This window comes from Pleurodeles waltl, chromosome 1_1 (genome assembly GCF_031143425.1).
Source record: "Pleurodeles waltl isolate 20211129_DDA chromosome 1_1, aPleWal1.hap1.20221129, whole genome shotgun sequence".
Classification (NCBI taxonomy): Eukaryota; Metazoa; Chordata; class Amphibia; order Caudata; family Salamandridae; genus Pleurodeles; species Pleurodeles waltl.
Window position 1 is genome coordinate 982,470,960 of NC_090436.1, and position 20,358 is coordinate 982,491,317.

Consider the following 20,358-nt stretch of genomic DNA (forward strand, 5'->3'; position numbering starts at 1 on the left):
CCAAGCCGGTTTTCCCCATGGATGTATAGCCCGCAGGTAGCCATACCTATACAGTGGGCTGCCAAGCTCCTAACATCACAGAAGAATTAATTAATCTTGACAGTGGACAGATTAGTGCACTCTGGGATTGCTAGATGGCACCCATAGCCAGAAGTTGTCACAGGGTAGGAGATATCCTGGTAGCATATTGGCTAGTGACCGCATCATCCCCCAAGGCACTTTATGGGCATAAATATGGCGCCCTGAACTGCGAATCCCATCTGGACCAGAAAGAGGACCAAATAAGGACTTCCCTGCTAACACATGGACCTGGCAAAAGCTGCACCTCTGGCCAGCAAAGACAGGACTGTGCCTGTGGCTCCTAGCTAGTGGAAAAGATACTCTTGAGACACAGACCAAAGAAGAGACTTCAAGGGTCTGTCAGCTGACCAACGACTAGCACCAGGGCCATCAAAGCTGAAGTAGCCTACCCGGAAAGTCTGAACACGGGAGTGCCGTCCGAGTCCAGATTGGTCACCCAAAGAAAGACACTAGTTCCTTTGTTTTGCTAACTGTTAAAGTTACAGCTAACCAGGGTTGAGCTAAAGGTTTTACAAAACGAGCCTGACTGGACCCAAGACAGTTTTGCAAGTCTATTACATGGCCAGATCGCACATCCATATAATAAACCACAATCCTCACTCTTTCTGTATAGTACATACCAAATTGTGTTACCAACCCCCCCCACCCCCTTTCCCCGGAACCAAACAAGGGATCTCTTTCCACCACTGCAAATACACACACCTCCTTGATAAAACAGCTAATTAATGATAGCCCTATATAGAATTGCACAGAGAAGCCCCTGAAGGACAAGGAAAAGAGAAGATAAGTCATATCACTTTTTTCTATTCATATTAAAATGGATGTGAGACAGCTCAGGGGATGCACCTGCTGTTGTAAAGGGGTGAAACTGGTCCTAGGTTGCTTGTGTTCCAGTTCAGGGAGGACCTGGCCTGGCAGTTTGGGCTGGACTGTTCTCATGAGAAGCAGCATCAAGACTGGTTTGCATAAGACTGTGTCCAAACTGGTGTGGCAAAAACTATGGATTAGGATGCAGCCCGGGCAATCGCCAGTAGCTGCAGTTAATTCAAGCACTCCATCCATCACCTAGTTTTTTTATTTATTTTTTGTAAAGGGGCGGGCATGGTGCCTGATCACACCTGCCTAAAAATAACGACATAAGAATTCCGAGAGTGATAAATATTCACAATATTTCCAGTTGAATGTAAGGAGTTATTTCAAAGCCCTCACGCCCAATATAAACTCACTAAAAAGGCATTGTATTGTCAAGACTGCACTACTGCGACCACGGATCTCTGGAAGACACATCACATGAGTCTGACCGCACTTTGAAAATACTTTTGCACAGACACCTTGAGAAAACAAGGAAACAAAAATGATAATCCAGCCCTTACCTAGGCAAATTTCAGAGAGCTCTGCAACCTCGGGCCCGTTATCGGGGCCGTGCAGCAAGCAGGGACAGATGCTGAAGGAGGCATCTGAACAGGCAGCCTAAGACCAAAGGCCAAGGAGCACCATTGCATAGGGGCACATACTCACAAAATAAGAAAATCACTGTTAATGTAATGAGACGGCTTAAAGACAGAACAAGGTCAGACATACAACGAGGACTGGCACCACTACAAGGACTTCTACATATACAATTGATCTATATGTTGCAATCAACGGCGATAGGCATTTAAAGGACAGAGTATCCAGAAGTGTCTGACTGCTAACTACAAGGTCAATTTAATGCACGAGTTACTAAAACCATAATATACGTTTATTGAACATTTCCTAAATGATATGTCAACTCCACATTTTACTTGTTTTGTCCACAGTGTCTGACAAGCTGCAACTACGAATGAACGATAAAAAAAAAAAAAAAAAAAAAAAAGAGGCCTGTAACTGACCTACTGTGGGTCAAGGCAATGTTACTTTTAATCACAATAAGATGTGTGCCAATTTCTGTGCCAAACTCTAAGTTATTAAGTTTCACTGTTGTTTATGTCCTTGGGGAGAAAAATAATTATTGTGCCAAATGTTTTATCTTAAAAATAAAAAAATACTCACATTTACTAAACTATTTTTGCTAAACCTTTTCAGAATAATTTCCTCTGCCAGAGCAGACATCAATACTTCAACCATGTTAGGACGAAACGATGAGTTAGAAGTATAATTAATATACAGGAGATCAGCCTACTGAGAGGGACTAGAAAGAGAGAAGCCGAAGAGTTCAGATTTGTTTTGAGATAAAAGAAAAACAAGCATTGGCAAAGCCAATAGGTCTCGTCTATGTGCAAGCTATTGGCTTTGCCAATGTCTTAACTATGCTGTACAATAGTGCAGTTGCTGTGCAGCACGATTAAAATATTTTTTTTTTAAAAAAGTGCTATGACATGTCCAGTGCTGGCCACGTCATAGCACTTTTTCTTTTTAACCTTGTCCCATAATCAAGTTTATTACTTTTACTTTTCACAGTTAAGATTTAAACTTTGGTAACTGGAAACATGACTTTTGTCTCTAATGTACCACACCTTAAAACAGGAAGAGCGTTACTAGTAGACCAAACCGCCACTCTAAAACTGGCCACCCCTCTTCTCTGTGTTTCATCCTCATTTCGCAAAAACCTAAGAGTAATTGAGGCTTAAAGAGAGAAAGGCGGCTTGAGCATAGCATTTTTAGCTAGCGCACAAAATATTTGCGTCGTTACATCTAGAAAAGCACGTCCATGTATGGAACAATACCACAGCATGTTAAAAGCCAGGACGTTTGCAATTATTGAAGCGCAATCCTAATTAGCTGAAAAAACTTTCAAATAAAAGCAGGCCAGAGCACTGCTTATCTCTTCACAAGTACCGATAAACAGGACAAATAATGTTTTTGCACTTTACTCCAGTCATGGTTGAAACCAAGTAACAGCCAAAACATCACCACATACAATTCAAGAAAATGCTTAAGCAGTTGTGAAAATAAGCAAACAGAACAAATACCAACCTTAATTAGAACACTGGAATCTTGGGAGCTCCAGTGAAGACAATGGTGTGCTCTGGACTTCTAACAGCTGGTAGAAGCCCGGAGCTCCAAAATTGTAATGTTTTTCACACAGCAACAGCTGTGAGTAAAATCCTCATGGATTGAAATCCCCTCGGGCTTCATGAGACATTCTTTTTATTTATTAGAACATTCTGCCTTCTAGTGGCGGAACGTTCTAACAGCCTTTTAGCTCTTCAAAGTGGGCTACACCGACCATTAAATTCCCGCTCCCTGTTAAAGGCCCTCGCCTTCGGCTTGGGCGTTTAACGATGGAGCGGGCCTTTAATGGACCTGGAAGATGATGAAACCTGGAATGGACACCAAAAAAAAAAAAAAAAAACACAGACGAGAGGTAGGCATGTTTCCTGTTCTTTGGTCTGGGGAACACTTTTTCGTTTCCTAATGTGGGTGGGTAGCAGGAACAACAGGAGAGAGGGTGGAAGGGAATGGGTAATTGGACGGTTAAAAAGAGATATGACGCAGCCACTGCTGGAGGCACCATAACGCTTTGTAGGTCTCGTCTGGCGGGTGGGAGGGAGAAGAAGCAACATGAAGAATATATTTAAAAAATAATAATAAATAATAGCACCTTAATCAGTGGATAGACAGCAATCAAGCTGAAGCAATCTGTGCTTGATGCCGACTCCAGCCGAAGAAGAGGCAGTGACGCCAGCACACACTGCCCAATTATTGGGCAGCAAATAAGAATGACAATGAAGCCAATGGATGGTAAGCAATGGGCAGACTGCAAGCCCTTCTAGCAAAGAAAACGTCTTGCAAAGGAGAATGCATGCACTGTCCCAGACTTTCCCTGGCTCACATGAGTAAATATCTACACACTCATACACCGGGAGACTAACTTCACTATTCCTTTTGCTCTTCCTTGTTTGGCTCTGCCTTTCTAATGAGTATCGGCGTGAAAGTCAGCCCAAGGAGCAGATCTATTAGCCTGTGTTCCACTTAATCCTACTCACTCCACCTGATCTACGGTCCTGCGCTGGCCAGAACTTGGAGTACTTTCAGCACACCAAAAGCGTTCACTAAGACTGGAGCAGGCCGGAAGCTCTTAAGACTCTAGGAACTGTTACAACTCATTGTGCATAACATCTAACGATCAAAATCTTCTCCCAGCTTTTAAGCTTCTTGTGACTATTAGTGGGTCCGCCAGTATGTTCCCCACAGCACACAATTACCTATGGGTGAGGTGTTTAATTCAGCAGCAATCATAGACCTCTAAATATTTCATGCAAGAAACTCATTTTCTGCAAAACGCATTGTGCCAGTGAATCACTATAATACAAGAAGAAACGCATAACCACTAGAGTGAATAAGTGACTAAAAATCAACGAACCCAGCTGCCAATGAGCTAGTCACAGGGGTCCCCACGAAATTATGGGGACCACAAAAAACTGAAACCATGGTTCAGTTCTTTGGAAGAAAACCAACTGGAGACGTTAATAGTGCAACAGATTATCACACCCCAAAGCATGTTTTAACATACAAACCAAGAACAATAACAGAAACACATACTAACCTAATTCAAACACCACCAATGGTAGCATAACGGCACAAGAGGGCTTCATGGAGCCGAAACAAATGAACAAATGAGACAGAGCAGCAGATCAGATGTACCCTTCAGTTAGCCCATACAAAAATGTGACAAGATAGACCAGGAATGGGATGGGGGTCAGGGTAGCAAAACGGTTTTGAAGAAGCTGGACGATTCGTGGCTACAGCACCGATACATTAAGCCTGCCTTGAAGAACACAAGATGAACAGGAGAGCCATCAACATTATCTGTGATTGGCTATAGATAAATATTATATCTATGAGGATCTGAAGATAAGGCATATCTATCTGAAATTGGTGATTATTTGGCCTAAACTAGATATGTCTGACCAAGTAGTAGTATTTGGCGCAATCTAAAAGAGCTAGACAAGCTGTCAGTTAAGTGGCAATGAAGATCTACAAAGGCTGAGACGAGTGCTTAGAGACTACTGGTTTGTGATGCACTTGCAACTAATTCACTGAAAGTGGTGGTTCAAGGCTGTAGAAACTAATTAAAGGATTACAGATTATCTTAAAAGCTGATTCAACAAAAGAAAGATACTAAGAGTGGCACATTTAACTCCTTGCCAAGTCTTTCTGTCAAACAAAACCATCACTGAGAATACCAGTAGGACTGGCCTCTACAAGTGGGGTCAATTAAAATGTATGTAGGAAGCATATACCACAAAAATAAGATTTAAAAACATGCTACTGTCTAAATGCGGCAGCCATACTACACTTGCAATAATAATCTAAAGATTACAAATCATTTATAGTTTTAAACCACATCACAAGAAAATACACTACGGAGAAAGAAAATGTACTCGTGGCTTTGACTTTAATCTAAAAACAATGCAAATTCACATGTATGATTAAACATAAATAAGAAGTAAAGTTGTATAAATAAATGGCAAAACACTGGCAAAATACAAGTTATGTATTGGCACTGAAGTGCACTTCTTTTAGGCAAACCTGTAATTGATCAGGCAAAAAACAATTACAATGCAACAGGGCTAGTGGCTGAAGCAGCCTGGCCCACTGTCCGATGCTGTATTCGGAGGGGGGAGGAAGTTAAATGTGGAGAAAAGGGCTACCCAAATCCTCATTCACCAAGTCAGGAGTTTGCAATTACTGAAGTGCGAACCTAATTAACTTAAAAAGTAGCGCATAAAAGCAGGCCGGGTATTTACCCAAAATACTCTTTATGTAGGTATGTGTTTTTTGAATGATTTTTTATGTTACTTGATGCTGTTTGCCCAGCTAAATGCGCCTTTAATTCAGACCTAAAGCGATGCTGTGTAACTGCTAACACTGCCGGAAAGGCCTTATCTGGAATGTATGGCAATCTGTATATGTCGCCAAATAACTTCCTTGAAATGTTGCCGGATGTTTAAACATGCGTATAGCTACACTGTGAAAGTGTTTCCAAGGAGATAAAAACACTTCCAGCAAATACGAAACAATTTTATGATGCATCCTACACCTCTGGTGATGTACTGCAATCACAAGGCATGTACACACTTCATACATTCTTGAGTTGAGGTTCATGGATATTAACTGATTCATTATTAATACTTTTTTTGCAGTCACGCACAGTATGTTCTTATATAAACAGCATCTCCCAATTTTTTTGCACGATTCTGGGATTGCAGTAACGGTAGAAGAAATGTCTTATACAAGTCGAAAATATGGTGATTGATAAGTTTGCTGTTCGATCACACGCAGTATGCGCCCCTCAAGTTGCATTGTACAAGTTAGCTAAGAAACAAGGCCTCCGCGGAAGACTTGCCAGACATCTATCTGTACACCCTAGAGCCAGCTGTACTTTTAGGAACGTCAAGAGATTCCTGGAATAATTTAAGCTCCCGTGGTTTGTATGCTTTACAAATATATACCTAATTGTATGCTTCATCCCAAACTTCGTGGAAACAACGCAACAGGAGCCTGATTGGTATCATGCCACCAATATCAGACGTGTTTCCAAAACAAGTGAACAGCTGACCAGGAACGGGAGCAAGTTTGCGGTTGTAACGAAAACTCGTGCAACTCGTACAAGCTGGGTAAATCGTTAATAAAGTGCATAGATTATACACTAAAAACTCCAGACTTGTCAAAAAGCATCAACAAGACAAATCTTGCAATATAGCTAATCTGAAAAATACCTCTCGGGAGGAAAAAGAGGAATAATGTAGCTTAAGGTTTTCGTTTACTTGTTAATATTTAGGATATTTATGGAGTGCAGCTCTAGCCAAAAGGGCATCAGAGCGTTGCCCGTTTAAAAGAGAAGAACAAATGGTAAGGTTTGTAATGAGGGCAGAAACTATGCTACTTCTTGAAGCTCAAATTTTGCACTTGACAGATGCCAGAAAAAAATATATGAGCAGGATTGGTGCTACCCACCGCCTTCGTCTCCAGTATGCGGCCTTCCTCTGATCTGGTAAAGGAAAGTCGAGTACTGCCCTCGTGACCAACCCACAGCTGGCAGTTACCCTGCAGATGCTACAGTGAGACTATGACATAAGGTAGTCCCATGCCATATGAAAAAAATGTGCTTTCTGTACCCGTGTCTCACTAATATCAATACATCTTTACGTAACCACTCATCTGTGCAAGGCATAATACCTAAAAAAAACAAATAAAAAAAAAAAACACTAGTACAAGTCTCATTAGGCTTGCATTTAACCACCTTGTGACTTTTTCATCTTTCTAAATAATCCATCTACATACCCTGCATTTTTTTTTAAAGGCATAAATGTCTCATATGCATTGACACTTCAGCTTCTGGCAGAGAACATTACTTCAGGGAAAGGGAAAGACTAAAGGACAATTTTACTAGTGGTCAAGTAATCGTGCAACGACACAGAAGACAAGAACTCAGATTCTGATGCTTTAGACACTTGTGCTTCATTGTGTGTATACCATAACAAAATAAAAAAAATTAAACTCTCGAGCAACACCTATCGCCCCACCAACCTTGCCTATCAAGTCACCATAGTAAATCCATCGCACTGAGCACTAAGGTCAAAAGCCTTAAAGTCATCTTCAACTAAAAAACATGAAATACTCTCTATGTACAGATCTGAGCAGTGGGCAGTGCTGCTCATACTAACCTATGTCACTCCAGACAGCAAAACTATCTCTGAGAACAATCATGAACATCTGCCTTAACTACACCAACTCTTCCCTTACACCTAGTTCTGTGATCACCTTTGTGTGACTTGAAACCTGCCACCGGCAGCGACTGCTGCATAACGCAAGGGAAGGGACAGAGACAAGGTAAAAATAAAAAAATACAATAAAAATAACTTACCTTGCCTCCTTTTCTGCCGCCTTGCGCTCCTCTTCTTCTGGTGCTCCAGCATTCACTGCTGGGACACCAGCACAGGCTCCCCAACAATCCTGGTGCTGCTTTCATGCAAAAGCTTGCAAGAAAGGAGCACTAGGATTGGTATGAGCAGCAGTGACAGCAGCTCAGACACAGCCCTGGGGCCTGGGCAGTTTCTTCGGCCCGCTGTTAAACACAGCGAGGCTGGAGAAACTTAAGTGCGCATGTGTGTTTGGCCAACCTCAAACGGCCAGCCAAACACACATGTGCACTTAGGTGCACTCTCCCGTCCTAACTCCCCCACCTCCCGTGGCCCTACCCCGCCCCTCTCTGCACTGCTGGCTGTGCCTGAAGCAGACAAATAAAATGATCTATTATTTTATTTGTATGCTTATGGCACAACCAGTGGGGCAACGCTCCTTCGTCATAGTGAAGGAGCCGCCTCCTGCATGCCACTCCTGTCAAGTCAATTAACTACGATTGCCATGTAAATAAGAACAATTTAATTGTCAATTTCCAGGAGTAACCTGCAGCTCCACATGTACTAAAGCTTTGTGAATAATAACTAAGGTCTTTCATCATGTCACTCTAAGGAGGACCCTTGCATGCAACAGTTTTCCTTAATGTCGTCAGCCACACTTCAATTATTTACTGAAATTACAGAATACCTTACAAGAAAAATACTGCCAACTTGATTCGTCCTATGCGCTTGCTACCACAATCTAATCCATTGCCCCCCAACAAGTTACAGGCCAGAAGTTAAACAACCTACTGAATGAGATTCCAGTCAACAACCATAGGAAGCCTAACCATTTCTCCTTTAGATTAACAACCCTACCCCCGCACACGAAAGTCATCTCTTTTGCATTCTGTATACCCATTCCACCAGGAATATTGGGTGCTGGGCAGTTACAAGATGCAATATAGACATTCATGCATTTGTTATTCAACAGACAATGATCTTCTACAAGGTATGGAACCAAATTATTCTATTTAGGAACATGTTTTCATTTGTTTTAATCCACACAATTAGACTGGCAGATACTACGTGCAACAATTTTTCCATAGTAGTTATAGCGTCATCATGGAGTAGTGATCCTGCAGTTTGTAGAAAAACTAAATTAAAACAAACAACCACACACTTTGTTCCAAATCCGCTGTCCTATTTCGTGGTGCTTCTTTTTAACACCGAATTTGCTTCCTTAAAAGAATAAGCTTGTACAGATTACACAGCCAAGTCCTGAGAAGCTAAAGCTCCCATTCAAATATTCAAAATTTTGGATAAACTACTGGTATACATACTTTAAACAAACAGAAAGTCCAAGTGGCATATTGAGAAGGTGAGGTCTCAGAGATTAGAACTGCAATCTGCAAAAGCGATGTTAGCGAGATGGATGGATGCTGAAGAAAATACTGTTAAACAGAACCATAGTTTTCAACTGTCTAAATTGAAGAAAATGATCTAAAAAGTTCTAAAACCAGTATAAAAGACCAAGTACCAACTTCATAAGCAAGGGAATCTATCAAAGGGTGTAAAGCATGCAAAACTGAAATCAATCCTGTTGCGCGCTTGATGTCATGCAATATTCAACAATGACCTCGAACCATTGTACCAGACAACTGGAGGGTAATGTTTCAGGATGTGAAACTATAACCATAATCACTTGATTGACTTGCTAATTTTAGCAAAGTTTAGAGATGTAAAACAGCAAGAGGTATTCAAATCTCTGAAGTACAGCTTTCACAAGATCTTTGAAGCAAATGCATTAGCCAAAGAAACGACCTTTACAACATACACCAACTGTGAAAACAATGAGTAAACGAGTCCATGAATGCATTCCTATAGAGCAAAGAAGCGCGGAGGCGGGGAAAATGCTGCATGTCCCTTCTACTAAGCTTATCCGACGGTTTTCAATAACTAGAAAAATAACACAGCAGACCTAGTTTTTCTGTAGAAAACCACTGTAATACGGTAATTTTGTTCAATCCATTCAATTGACGTGGGGCAAAAGAAGAACTCCCACAATGCAATATGTTGTTCAATTAAAGCCCAGGGCTGGAGCGCTTGCTCCCGAGGACACTGTTCAACACAATTCTTTCTGCTTCTGTCCTACAGTTGACAGAAGGATTCAGGGACAGAGAGGAAATCCACGTTGCTATTGATTGTTTATGAATATTCATTATTGCAAGGGTGATCACCAAAACGTCTAGCTACTCCATATGCAACTTCCACTGCATCAGACAAAGCACATTATATAAACCCCTCTACAAACAATACATCAACAACATGACATGTATCTTGGAGTCAACATCCAGGTGCAGTACCCACAAAAATCTATTACACACCACCTTTACAACAGCACACATCGTATTAACCCAGCTCAGACCGAATACACCAACAATTTCCTATTAAGGTGCCCAGAAGCATTTTCTTCCTAAAGACACTTACCATTCATGTACACTGGGCAGGCAATAGCCACTGGTAGAAAACTTTAGGAAAAATTTAAGCAATTCTGTAATGCTCTCCTCCCTCACCCACCATAGCAACAAAAAACTTCACAGCTCATTAAATCGGACATGCTCAAGGTGCATGGGTGCCACACTCACAGCAGAATCTGTCTTTTAGCAGTACTAATTAACATTTACAATCAATGACAATCCTTCAAACCCATCTTGCCACTTAGATGCCATTATATTTTTTATGGCTCTGGAGCCAACGTGGAAGGCCGTGGTGGTGTTGCTGCAGAGGTATGCCACCCTCTGCCATTCAAAAAGAGGCTATTTGTGAATTGACATGTCTGAATTCACAGGTTCCAACGTTGACCAGGTCAATTCCTATGGTCGACTACTGAAACGAATTCAAATGATACTGGATGCAATGAAATAGCGTCTTCACATGGAAATGTTCCAAGGGTGCAAATAATGGGAGTGAAGATATAGTTGCATTTAAATACCTGAAGGATATAAGGGCAATGGAGGCCCAGGACTGAAAGAAGGTGCATAAGTAAAATTAGTCAAGGAGGCACGAGCATAACAAAATCAAGTACTTCACAAAAGCCACGGATGGAACTGACCCACTGCAGGCCAGTACAGATACATCAGGGCTGGCTTTAGGACTGGTGGCACCCTGTGCGACAGTTTATTTTGCCGCTCCCCACCCCATAACCTCTTTCTTGGTTTCACTCACTACCACACGGCAAATGTACCCCTCATCTCTCCATCGCTCCCCTTTTACATATATTCATGTGTTTTGAAGCACTTGTAAAGGCTGGATTTACTAATCCACTAAGCTATTCACATAAAATATAGGGGCATATTTAAGAGCCCCTAGGGCCATTCTAACGCCACATTAGCGCAATTTTGTTTTACGCTAATGTGGCATCAGAAGGCCAAAAACGAGGTGCTATATTCAGAAAGTGGCGCAATGCATGCATTACGCCACTTTGTAAACCTTTGCGCTACATTATGCCTGCGCCAGGCTTAATGTATGCAAAGGTGGCATTCCCTGGGTTAGGGGGCCAAAAAAATGGCGCAAAGAAATCTGACAGATTTCTTAGCGTCATTTTCCCCCAGCACTTTCAACGCCTGCTCAGAGCAGGCACTAAAAGGGGGCTTCCCTTGGTTGCAATGGGCCTCTGGGTGCTTTGCAGGATTAGCATCAATTTATTTATTTTACGCTAATCCTGCAAAGCGCCTGACTAACACCAAAGATTCTGATGCATTTTTTTTATGCTAATGTGGTCTTAGAAGGCCAAAAACGCTGCACCATATTTACAAAGTGGTGCAATGGATGTATTGCACCACTTTGTAACCCTTTGCGCTACATTGTGCCTACGTCAGGCATAATGTATGCAAAGGGGGCATCCCCCCAATAGGGTGGCAATTTTTTTTTTTTCCCGGCACTTTTAACGCCTGCTCAGAGCAGGCATTAAAAGGAGGCTTCCGTTGGTTACAATGGGCCTCTGGGTGCTTTGCAGGATTAGCATCACATTTTTTTTACGCTAATCTTGCAAAGACCCTTCCTAACCACTGATACACCCAAAGGTTTCACTAGACGTAACTTTTCCTACAAGGATGCCTACATGCATATGCTTTTGGCAATATCATATCAAACAAATATCAATTCTATCCTGTTGTTTTTCGCATACATTGTTTAAAATATGTTTTCCTATTGCTCTTAAGAGAAGGTGCCTTCATGTATGTATCTCCTAGTTTTCTATTTAAATATATTTCATTAGCTGTTATCTCGTGTAGCATAACAAAGCCACCGCACTTCAGTTTCACGATACAATCTGTCTGTACAACGTTTTTGATTAGGGAGGCAAAGAGTGGCATAGGACAAAGACGATAAAATATTAATTGTGGTATCAACTTGCAAAGAAGGGAGCGCCTATAAATCTGAAGCATCAAGTACACTTTTATGGTTTAGTGAAAACCCTTACTTCAGAAGTGTACTATAGTTCACAGCAGGCCTTTCGAGTGCGGCGCTTACCTATTATTTAGTCTTGTTCGGTCCTGTGGAATTAAGTACTCCTTTTTACATTATACAGCCTATATCAACTCGGGGAGGGGGTTTGTACCCCCCTCGGACTCATACATGGCATCTGGAGGTTCTACCGAAGAGGTATACAATCTACGGGTTCTAAAGTAAAGCAGCGGTACATGCAACACATTTAATGCGAGGCATGGGTGGAGGAAATATTGCATAAACAAGGAGGAAATGGAGCCTTAATGCCCTCATAAAGTAAACAGATCCAATGTGCGATTCTGTAACTCGGTAATTCTGTATTGTGAATCGGTCACATGTCCTTCCCATTAATGATCTATAACTAGAGATCTTCGTGAGTACAGTTACAATATTACAGGTTTGTGGGCTGGAAGCTGCAGGGAAATAAGGGATCGGTTAGACAGGAATACAAAAAAAACATGTTACGAAATACGTAATTGATTTAAATAAAAATTAAATTGTATCTGTACCTTTGCAGAGCCATGATTTCACAAGCCATACCAGAGCTCGCAAGAATAGCAGAAGTCGTCTCTGTCTCCCGAAGAGACTCCCAGACCACCTCAAATGTTCACAAGAATCCCCAGGCTAAATGCTGCGTGAGACGATGGGGGAAACGATGCAGAATGTGGATCAAGGTATGAGTACAGAAAAGTGCCGGACAAGCTGTGCAGCTCCTCGCCTCCCCGAGCAGTGTGAGCAGCTCCCCGTGCAGGAGCCGCAGCAAGCCTGCCCTCCTTACCCCGCTGCATACACCCACTACCCAATCGGAGAGGCGAGAAGCAAAACAGACTCCCGCCCCCTCCTTCACCAAGCTATTCAGTACTCGCTCATAAGTGGCCGGGAATGCCGATCGGGATAAGTAGCCAATAGAAATACACGACAAGGCCTGTGGCGTACCCAGGAATCCAGGAAGGAAATGCAGTTGACAGTGAAGAAAACAAGGCAGCTGGGAGTCGCCACTCCCTGATGGATACCCCACCCAAAATACATATTAATGTGTTTCCTCTTTCACCAACACGCCAATTGAAAGCACACGCCCTACATAGTCCAGTCAAGTTATCTTGTGTGTCCCTTCGTGCCAGCAGCGCACGTACACCGCGTTTACGAGCAGACACCATCCCGGACGGGCAACATCATCCACGGCACGTAGCAGCCCCGGGGGAGCGCCTTTCACTGCTGCTGCCTGCAGCCAACAACAGCCCCGTTAACCCTTTCGAAGGAGTCACGCACGTGGTTCGGCGCTTCTGTTGGGAAAACGCATCCTACGTGTGCCCTGCCTAGTAGTTTCACGTCTTTATTTTCTTTCATGCACAACAGTGCCGTGTGGGACATGGTTCGAAGGTAAAGTAATGTAAAGGAACCAGAAAAAAAAACATGCTGGTCTAGGAAGAAGGGTATCTATCGTTAAACCTCGCAATACACCCACAGCCACAAACAGAACCAATTCAACATGTAGTCGCACGACATAGCAATCTGTAAACGTTATCCGGCTTTCTAATATAATAGCCAAATATTACGAAAACAGCATCTAAGCGCTCTGAATTCAAAGAAAGGCGATTTGCAATGCTTTATAAAACAATAAATACACATCTGATATACAGCAAAGTATACACAGTAAACCCATAAATAAGGTAAATAAACCTTATTCTGTACAAAGCACACCTTTATCAGGTATATATCTAGTAAATAGCGAAGTTTTGACATCTTTCTACAGAATGCGCGAGACCCCTAATCTGTAACCGTTATCCAGCGATCCAATAAAGCATTCATCGTGATTAACAGATTACGTCAACAGCATATAAACGCTCTTAAGTAAGAGAAACGCGACATGGAATGCTTTAGAAAAAAATAAATACACATCATATATTCAGCAAAGTATTCACAGTAAACCCATAAAGTAAAGAAACCTTAATCTGCATACAACACACTCTTATCAGGTATATATCTTGTAAATAGAGAGAGTTTCTATCCATCCAGCTACAGAATGCAGGAGGCCTTCACGCTTTCAAAGTGGCAAAAAGGGTGACCAGACGTCCCGAATTCCCCAGGACGGTCTTGAGTTTTCGAGGACAGTGTCAACATCCCGGGGCATTTCTATAAATTAAAACATGTCCCGCTTTTACCGAGAGCGGGGTGCTTTTCCCCCTCTTAAATCATGCTTGCAAAATGAGGCGACTTGGTTCATCAACAGAGGTAACTTCTGACTATTGCGTCGTTTATATTATATCGTGTATAGTTCATCCCCTTCACCACTGTTAAAAGCTCACCAAATGCTATCTTAGTGAAGCCTTACAGTTGTTTCGCAGCTCCACAGCTATTAGCAGAAGCTTGACAGCACAGCTTTAGCACAAGAGAAATGAAACGTACATAATACATGTCCCAATCATATTTGCCTTCACTAGTTCAGCACCGATGTGCTTGTTTGTACGTGCTAGAATGAGATGGTCAGGCGGCATTATTAAACTATTTAGACACTTTAATAATCAAATGTATTACCCGAATGGATGGCACTCATGTTACTAATTATGAAAAGAGGTGTCTCCTCTTGCAGGACTTGAATCTGAAACATGCAGGTCACTGAGTAGGTTTTGTGTGTGCACTGTCCTTTATCAACACTCCTTGCAAACCATACAGCATGTTTGTGGATATAATATCGACCGGGAGCTTATTATAGCCAGCTTCTGGGGGCTATAATGCTTGTTAGAGGCCCTGAATTTGATTTATAGGCCGGAGCCACAGTGTATGCCTATAATAAGGGAGAGGGCTTTTAACAACCAGTATAGACCGAGGCAGGAGGGGTGTAAGGCATTAGAACATTTCTATCCACTGAGATTACAATGTTATAGATTACAACAAGAGAAACAGAAAGAAAAAACATTGGAATGTTGGAGCAGAAGGCTAATACCAGCCATTTGGGCAGTGTCAGCACGTCAGACCTTAATAAGTAAATTTACAAGGGACGCAAATAGGTCAAGGAACCTTTTGACTCGTTATTGAAAAGTTCTTACCATAGCTCGAGTACATAAATCAATAGTCAATACACAATAATCAATAACAATTTGTAATCCATAAAATCAATAATCAAGTGAGTCAGTAAATGTCACGCACCATGACCTTTCAGCCATGAATAACCACACCTTTAATAAAAGTTTAATAAGTTTATTTCCCTATGTTAACAATGCTAAAGTAATGTAGATTAATCTCAAAATCAAATGAAACCCATATAAAAACAGCACTGGTTGTCCAAAGCAGTGGAAGAAACGCAATCTAATCAAAGCTTGAACCGCAACACATTCTAGAGCTAATGTGCAAATCAATAGAAGAGTCAGTTGCGACAAAGATATAAAATGCATGGAATTCAGCAAGGTAATTCATCAATCATTAGTCCCTGTAATCGTCAGTCATTAGTGAGAGCACTTAACTAGCACCAGATTAGCATCAGCATGTTGGGGTTCATGCAAAACGTTTAGTAACACAAAATTTGGAAAACATCTAGCTATGAATCTATCAAAAAACAGCACAGTTGGTACCTAGAAAGAAAAGGCATGAAATACATAACAGTCGGGTCTCATCTACCTATCCTCGGTATGGGTCAGCAAAGCAGAATCAGTCTTCGTCCTCATGTCATCAGTCGATCAGCAAAGCATCAGACGCTCAGTCAGAGAGTATGAGCCCAATGACAGAATTAATCTCGAACCTCTCCAAAGTCTCTTCTCTCAAGTCTCTCTAGTTCTCAATAAGTCTGAATAATTCTCCTTTGTTGCGTTGTTATATCAAAGTCACCTAAACTATCCCCTAATTCCCTATTGGTCAGTTAATTGTACATTCATACTTTACCCAATAATATTTCTATACCAAATCTATAAATTCTAACATTTCACTATTCACATGCAGTTGACTGGTCCGTCTTACGATGTTATCATCCGGCTTGTCAGGTAAAAATATTGTTGCATTTTCAGCTCCAGTCAGTATCTTCATTGTTCTCGTCCTGAGAAAGTCAGTCTCACACACATTACACCTAAAATGTTACACTAACGGGAACATCATCTCCTTGCAGTTGGTTCTCATCAAAACTTCTGTTAAGCATTTTTAGCAAGACAATGGACATTTCACAGTTTAATTCACTCGGTCAGTATTTTTATTAAACGCTAAGAAATGCAGCTTCTACATGAGGCTTGGCAAGATAGGCCAAGATACTTGCTAGGTTAAGGCCTACAATTAATAAAGCTGGAGCATACTTCATAACTTTTAATATGACATACTACTGCATTAGTCTAGAACATTTTCAATATTTCATAAATATTAATCATTATTTAGTACATTTTCTTGAACATTGGTGGCCATTCTTCGAGGTCACATTTTCAAATGCGTGCATTATTTTTTCCTACGTTATTCATTTTCTACATAAATTCATTATTCAAAATACATAAACACTCATTAATACATTTTAATTAAAACACCTGCGCTAGCAGCCCTGACGGGCTTCGTGAGGAATTTGTTTTAATTGATAGAACATTCTGCCCTCTAGTGGCAGAATGTTCTAATAGCCTTAGAACCTGCCGTAGCGGGCTCTACCGGCCACTAAAGGGCTTTTCCCTTGTTAAAGGCCCTTGCCTTCGGCTCAGGCTTTTAACGCAGGAGCAGGCCTTTAATGGCCGGTAGAACCCGCTACGGCGGGTTCTAAGGCTATATTATGTAACAAAGAAACATCAGTCGTCTCCACTGACGCATCTGGACCTCGGACATTTAGCATGAGGAGGCTGCTGGAGTTCAGGACTCTTCTGTGATTGTATGGGAACAGCCTGATACACAGGCAGGGTAAGGAGGGTGCTCTTTCTCTCAGCTTTTCAGGTGCCAGAAGAGAGACGTTGGATGCTCCAACAGAGGCACTAGAGGCTCTGCAGAATAAACATTGAAGGCACTTATGTATGGATAGCCATGCATGAGAAGGTCTGGATTTGGACTTCCTATGTAAAGGGACCGCTTGTATACTGGATAAAACTTGTACAAGCTTCATGTTCTTACTGTTCCCACCAGCAGGCTGTCCCAGTCCCCTTAAGTAATCTTTCTCTCCAAAAGAGGCATGTATTTGATGAAAAGGTTTTAACACACGTTTCTTCAAAACAAAGCAATTTTAGGCATTATTTCTGTACCGTGGAAGACATTACTGAGGACATGAATCAGCAATCTCAGGCCTGTGCCAGTGATTGTTTTTTTTAATCTCAATTCAGTACAGAGTATTACACTGATATTTACAACAAATATTAACTGTGTTGCGAATTTTATGTTTGAACTTTGCCCGAGTAATTCCTTTATTGCACCAGTGACTCGTACGGAGAGGCGTAGGTGGGAGCGAATGATGAAATCAATACCTTCTCCAGGGAAATCACAGGTTAACGACAAGTTACTCGCTTGTTGCAGGCAGGGCAAAGGGGGGTCATTTACGTGCCCCATTGTAACGCCACCAATAACCCTGTCCCTTTGTGTATAACTTGACCAGAGAGTTTAGTTCCTTTTATATTCATCACCAGAGTCAGTGGTAAACTAGCCTCTGCTGACAACAGCTTCTCTTTTGCTCTCCTGCACGGTATAAGAAATAGTTTAGTCACTTTCTGAGAATCCTGTTTTCAAATTTTTTAAAGTTTTCACATACAGGCCCTTCTCCCGAGCGAGTGTATTCCCCAGAGAATGAAGTGTGGGTGGAGTACTGCCTCGCACCATTTCCAACTAGCTCAGTGTCTCCCAACCACACCATTGCAAATCTGGAGACACAAGGGGCCATATTTATACTCTGGTTGCGCCGAATTTGCGTCGTTTTTTTCGACGCAAATTCGACGCAGAACTAACGCCAACTAACGCCATATTTATACTCTGGCGTTAGACGCTTCGGGCGCCAAAGTGCCCGGAGTGTGCGTCATTTTTTAGCGTGAACCCCTTCCTTGCGTTAATGATATGCAAGGGAGGCGTTCCCGTCTTAAAAAATGACTCCCAGGCCTTTACGTGGTATTTATACTCCCGGGCAAAAGAGACGCCCGGGAGTGGGCGTGGCCAAAAACGGCGCATTTGCGCCGCTTTTTAACGCCTGGGTCAGGGATGGCGTTAAGGGACAAGTGGGCTCAAAATGAGCCCAGAGTGCCCTCCCCTGCCCCCAGGGACCCCCCCTGCCACCCTTGCCCACCCCAGGAGGACACCCAAGGACGGAGGGACCCATCCCATGGACATTAAGGTAAGTTCAGGTAAGTATTTTATTTTTTATTTTTTGTGGCATAGGGGGGCCTGATTTGTGCCCCCCTACATGCCACTATGCCCAATGACCATGCCCAGGGGACAGAAGTCCCCTGGGCATGGCCATTGGGCAAGGGGGCATGACTCCTATCTTTACAATTATAGGAGTCATGTTGATGGGGGATGGGCGTCGAAAAAAAATGGCGCAAGTCGGGTTACGACGATTTTTTCGACGTAACCTGACTTGCCCCATTTTAAGACGCCCATACGCCATTTTCCCCCTACGCCGGCGCTGTCTGGTGTACGTGGTTTTTTTCCACGCAAACCAGGCAGCGCCGGTCTGCTTGCGCCGGCTAACGCCATTCCATAAATACGGCGCCCGCATGGCGCTTCAGAATGGCGTTAGACGGCGCTAAATTTTTTGACGCTAAACTGCGTTAGCGCAGTTTAGCGTCAAAAAGTATAAATATGGGCCAAGGTGCGAATACAAACCTAGGAAAACCGCGGCCAGGGACACTGACTGCGTACTGGAGCACAGCCTGGCCCCTGCTCAACCTACACAGCACCAGAGAGCAAACATTATCACCCCACCCAATCTTAAGTGGTAGGGCCTGCCCTGACCTCATCCAAGACGATGAGCAGGCGAAAATGATCTGCTCTGTTCCCCAGAACAGGGGAAAATAAATTTAAAAGGACGCAGTTTTCCCAGGTCTGTGTTGTTATTCCCATTACCTGTTGGAATTGAAGGTACCATCTCCCTCGATATCCCCGTACCAATATCTGGCAAACTCATTACAAGGCACAGTGAGTGATAGAACAGAACTCTTATGAGTTAATTAAGCAGTTTAGTACAATCAGAGGAAGGAAAGTTTAAAAAAAAAAAAAAAAAAAAAACAGGAGCAAGAGCTTAAGCACCGAGAAAAGGTTTACGATGTTTTAAAAGTTTGATTAATTAGGTTCCTTTCAAACGTGTGCAAGTTATTTATTCCAGCTTCTTTTTCCAAAATGTGGCAATTGAGCAGGAGGATTTTCAAGCTGCCCTTGATACTGTGACATAACAGACATTCGGAGCATTTGGCCTACTTTTGGCATTTAGGTGAACATGAACATAACCTTGTGTATGAAGCAGTGAAGCTTGAAACTAATGAAGCTTTTAAATTGGAATAAGCAATCTTTGAAGGGATCTTCTAGGGCCTGAAGCATGGTTAAGCCTTTCTTAACCTTTCGCACGGGGGCGTGGTCAAGAAGATGACAGTCTGGACACTTTTGTAGTCCTGACACGGCCCAACCAGCCACTGCCGGAAGCTGCTTCTACCACACACCAGGACCTGAAACGAGGCCAATGACGACTGGAGAGGCCTGGGACACTGTAGACACCTCCCCGCAGTAATTAATCAACATTTGACGGCGGTCGGGCTGCTGCTACAGTTCCTGCTCACAGGACAGGTCACTTAATGAGATGCTCACCCGGTCCACTGGGACACCAATGAAGGAGACTGTCCAATTCCAGAAGTCCAGCCTAGCAGGGAGGGTGGTGACGAAGAGGGCCCGGTCACGAGGTCTTTCGTGGATTCTTTATACAAGTCTTTACCCAAAAATATTAAAGTGGTGAAGCAGGAGCTTGCACAGGTCCGGAAAGAGATGGAAAGGGGCCTGATGGAGGTGGGAGACAGTGTTA

The 20,358-nt window shown here is 42.5% G+C and overlaps 1 protein-coding gene across 5 annotated transcripts in view; it reads right to left on the minus strand.

The window, feature by feature from the left end:
- FAM13A (family with sequence similarity 13 member A) overlaps positions 1 to 20,358 on the minus strand; it is an 848,928-nt gene that overhangs the window by 323,677 nt on the left and 504,893 nt on the right. The window contains exon 1 of one of the 5 annotated variants that reach the window (XM_069230263.1): positions 12,926 to 13,206. The exons of 3 other annotated variants lie outside the window; for them this stretch is intronic. In XM_069230263.1, coding sequence (XP_069086364.1) covers positions 12,926 to 12,954 — 29 coding nt within the window. In that variant the 5' untranslated portion in view covers positions 12,955 to 13,206. Of the gene's footprint in view, positions 1 to 12,925; positions 13,207 to 20,358 lie in introns of those variants that run through there. One more of the 5 variants, XM_069230264.1, reaches the window with a different exon arrangement.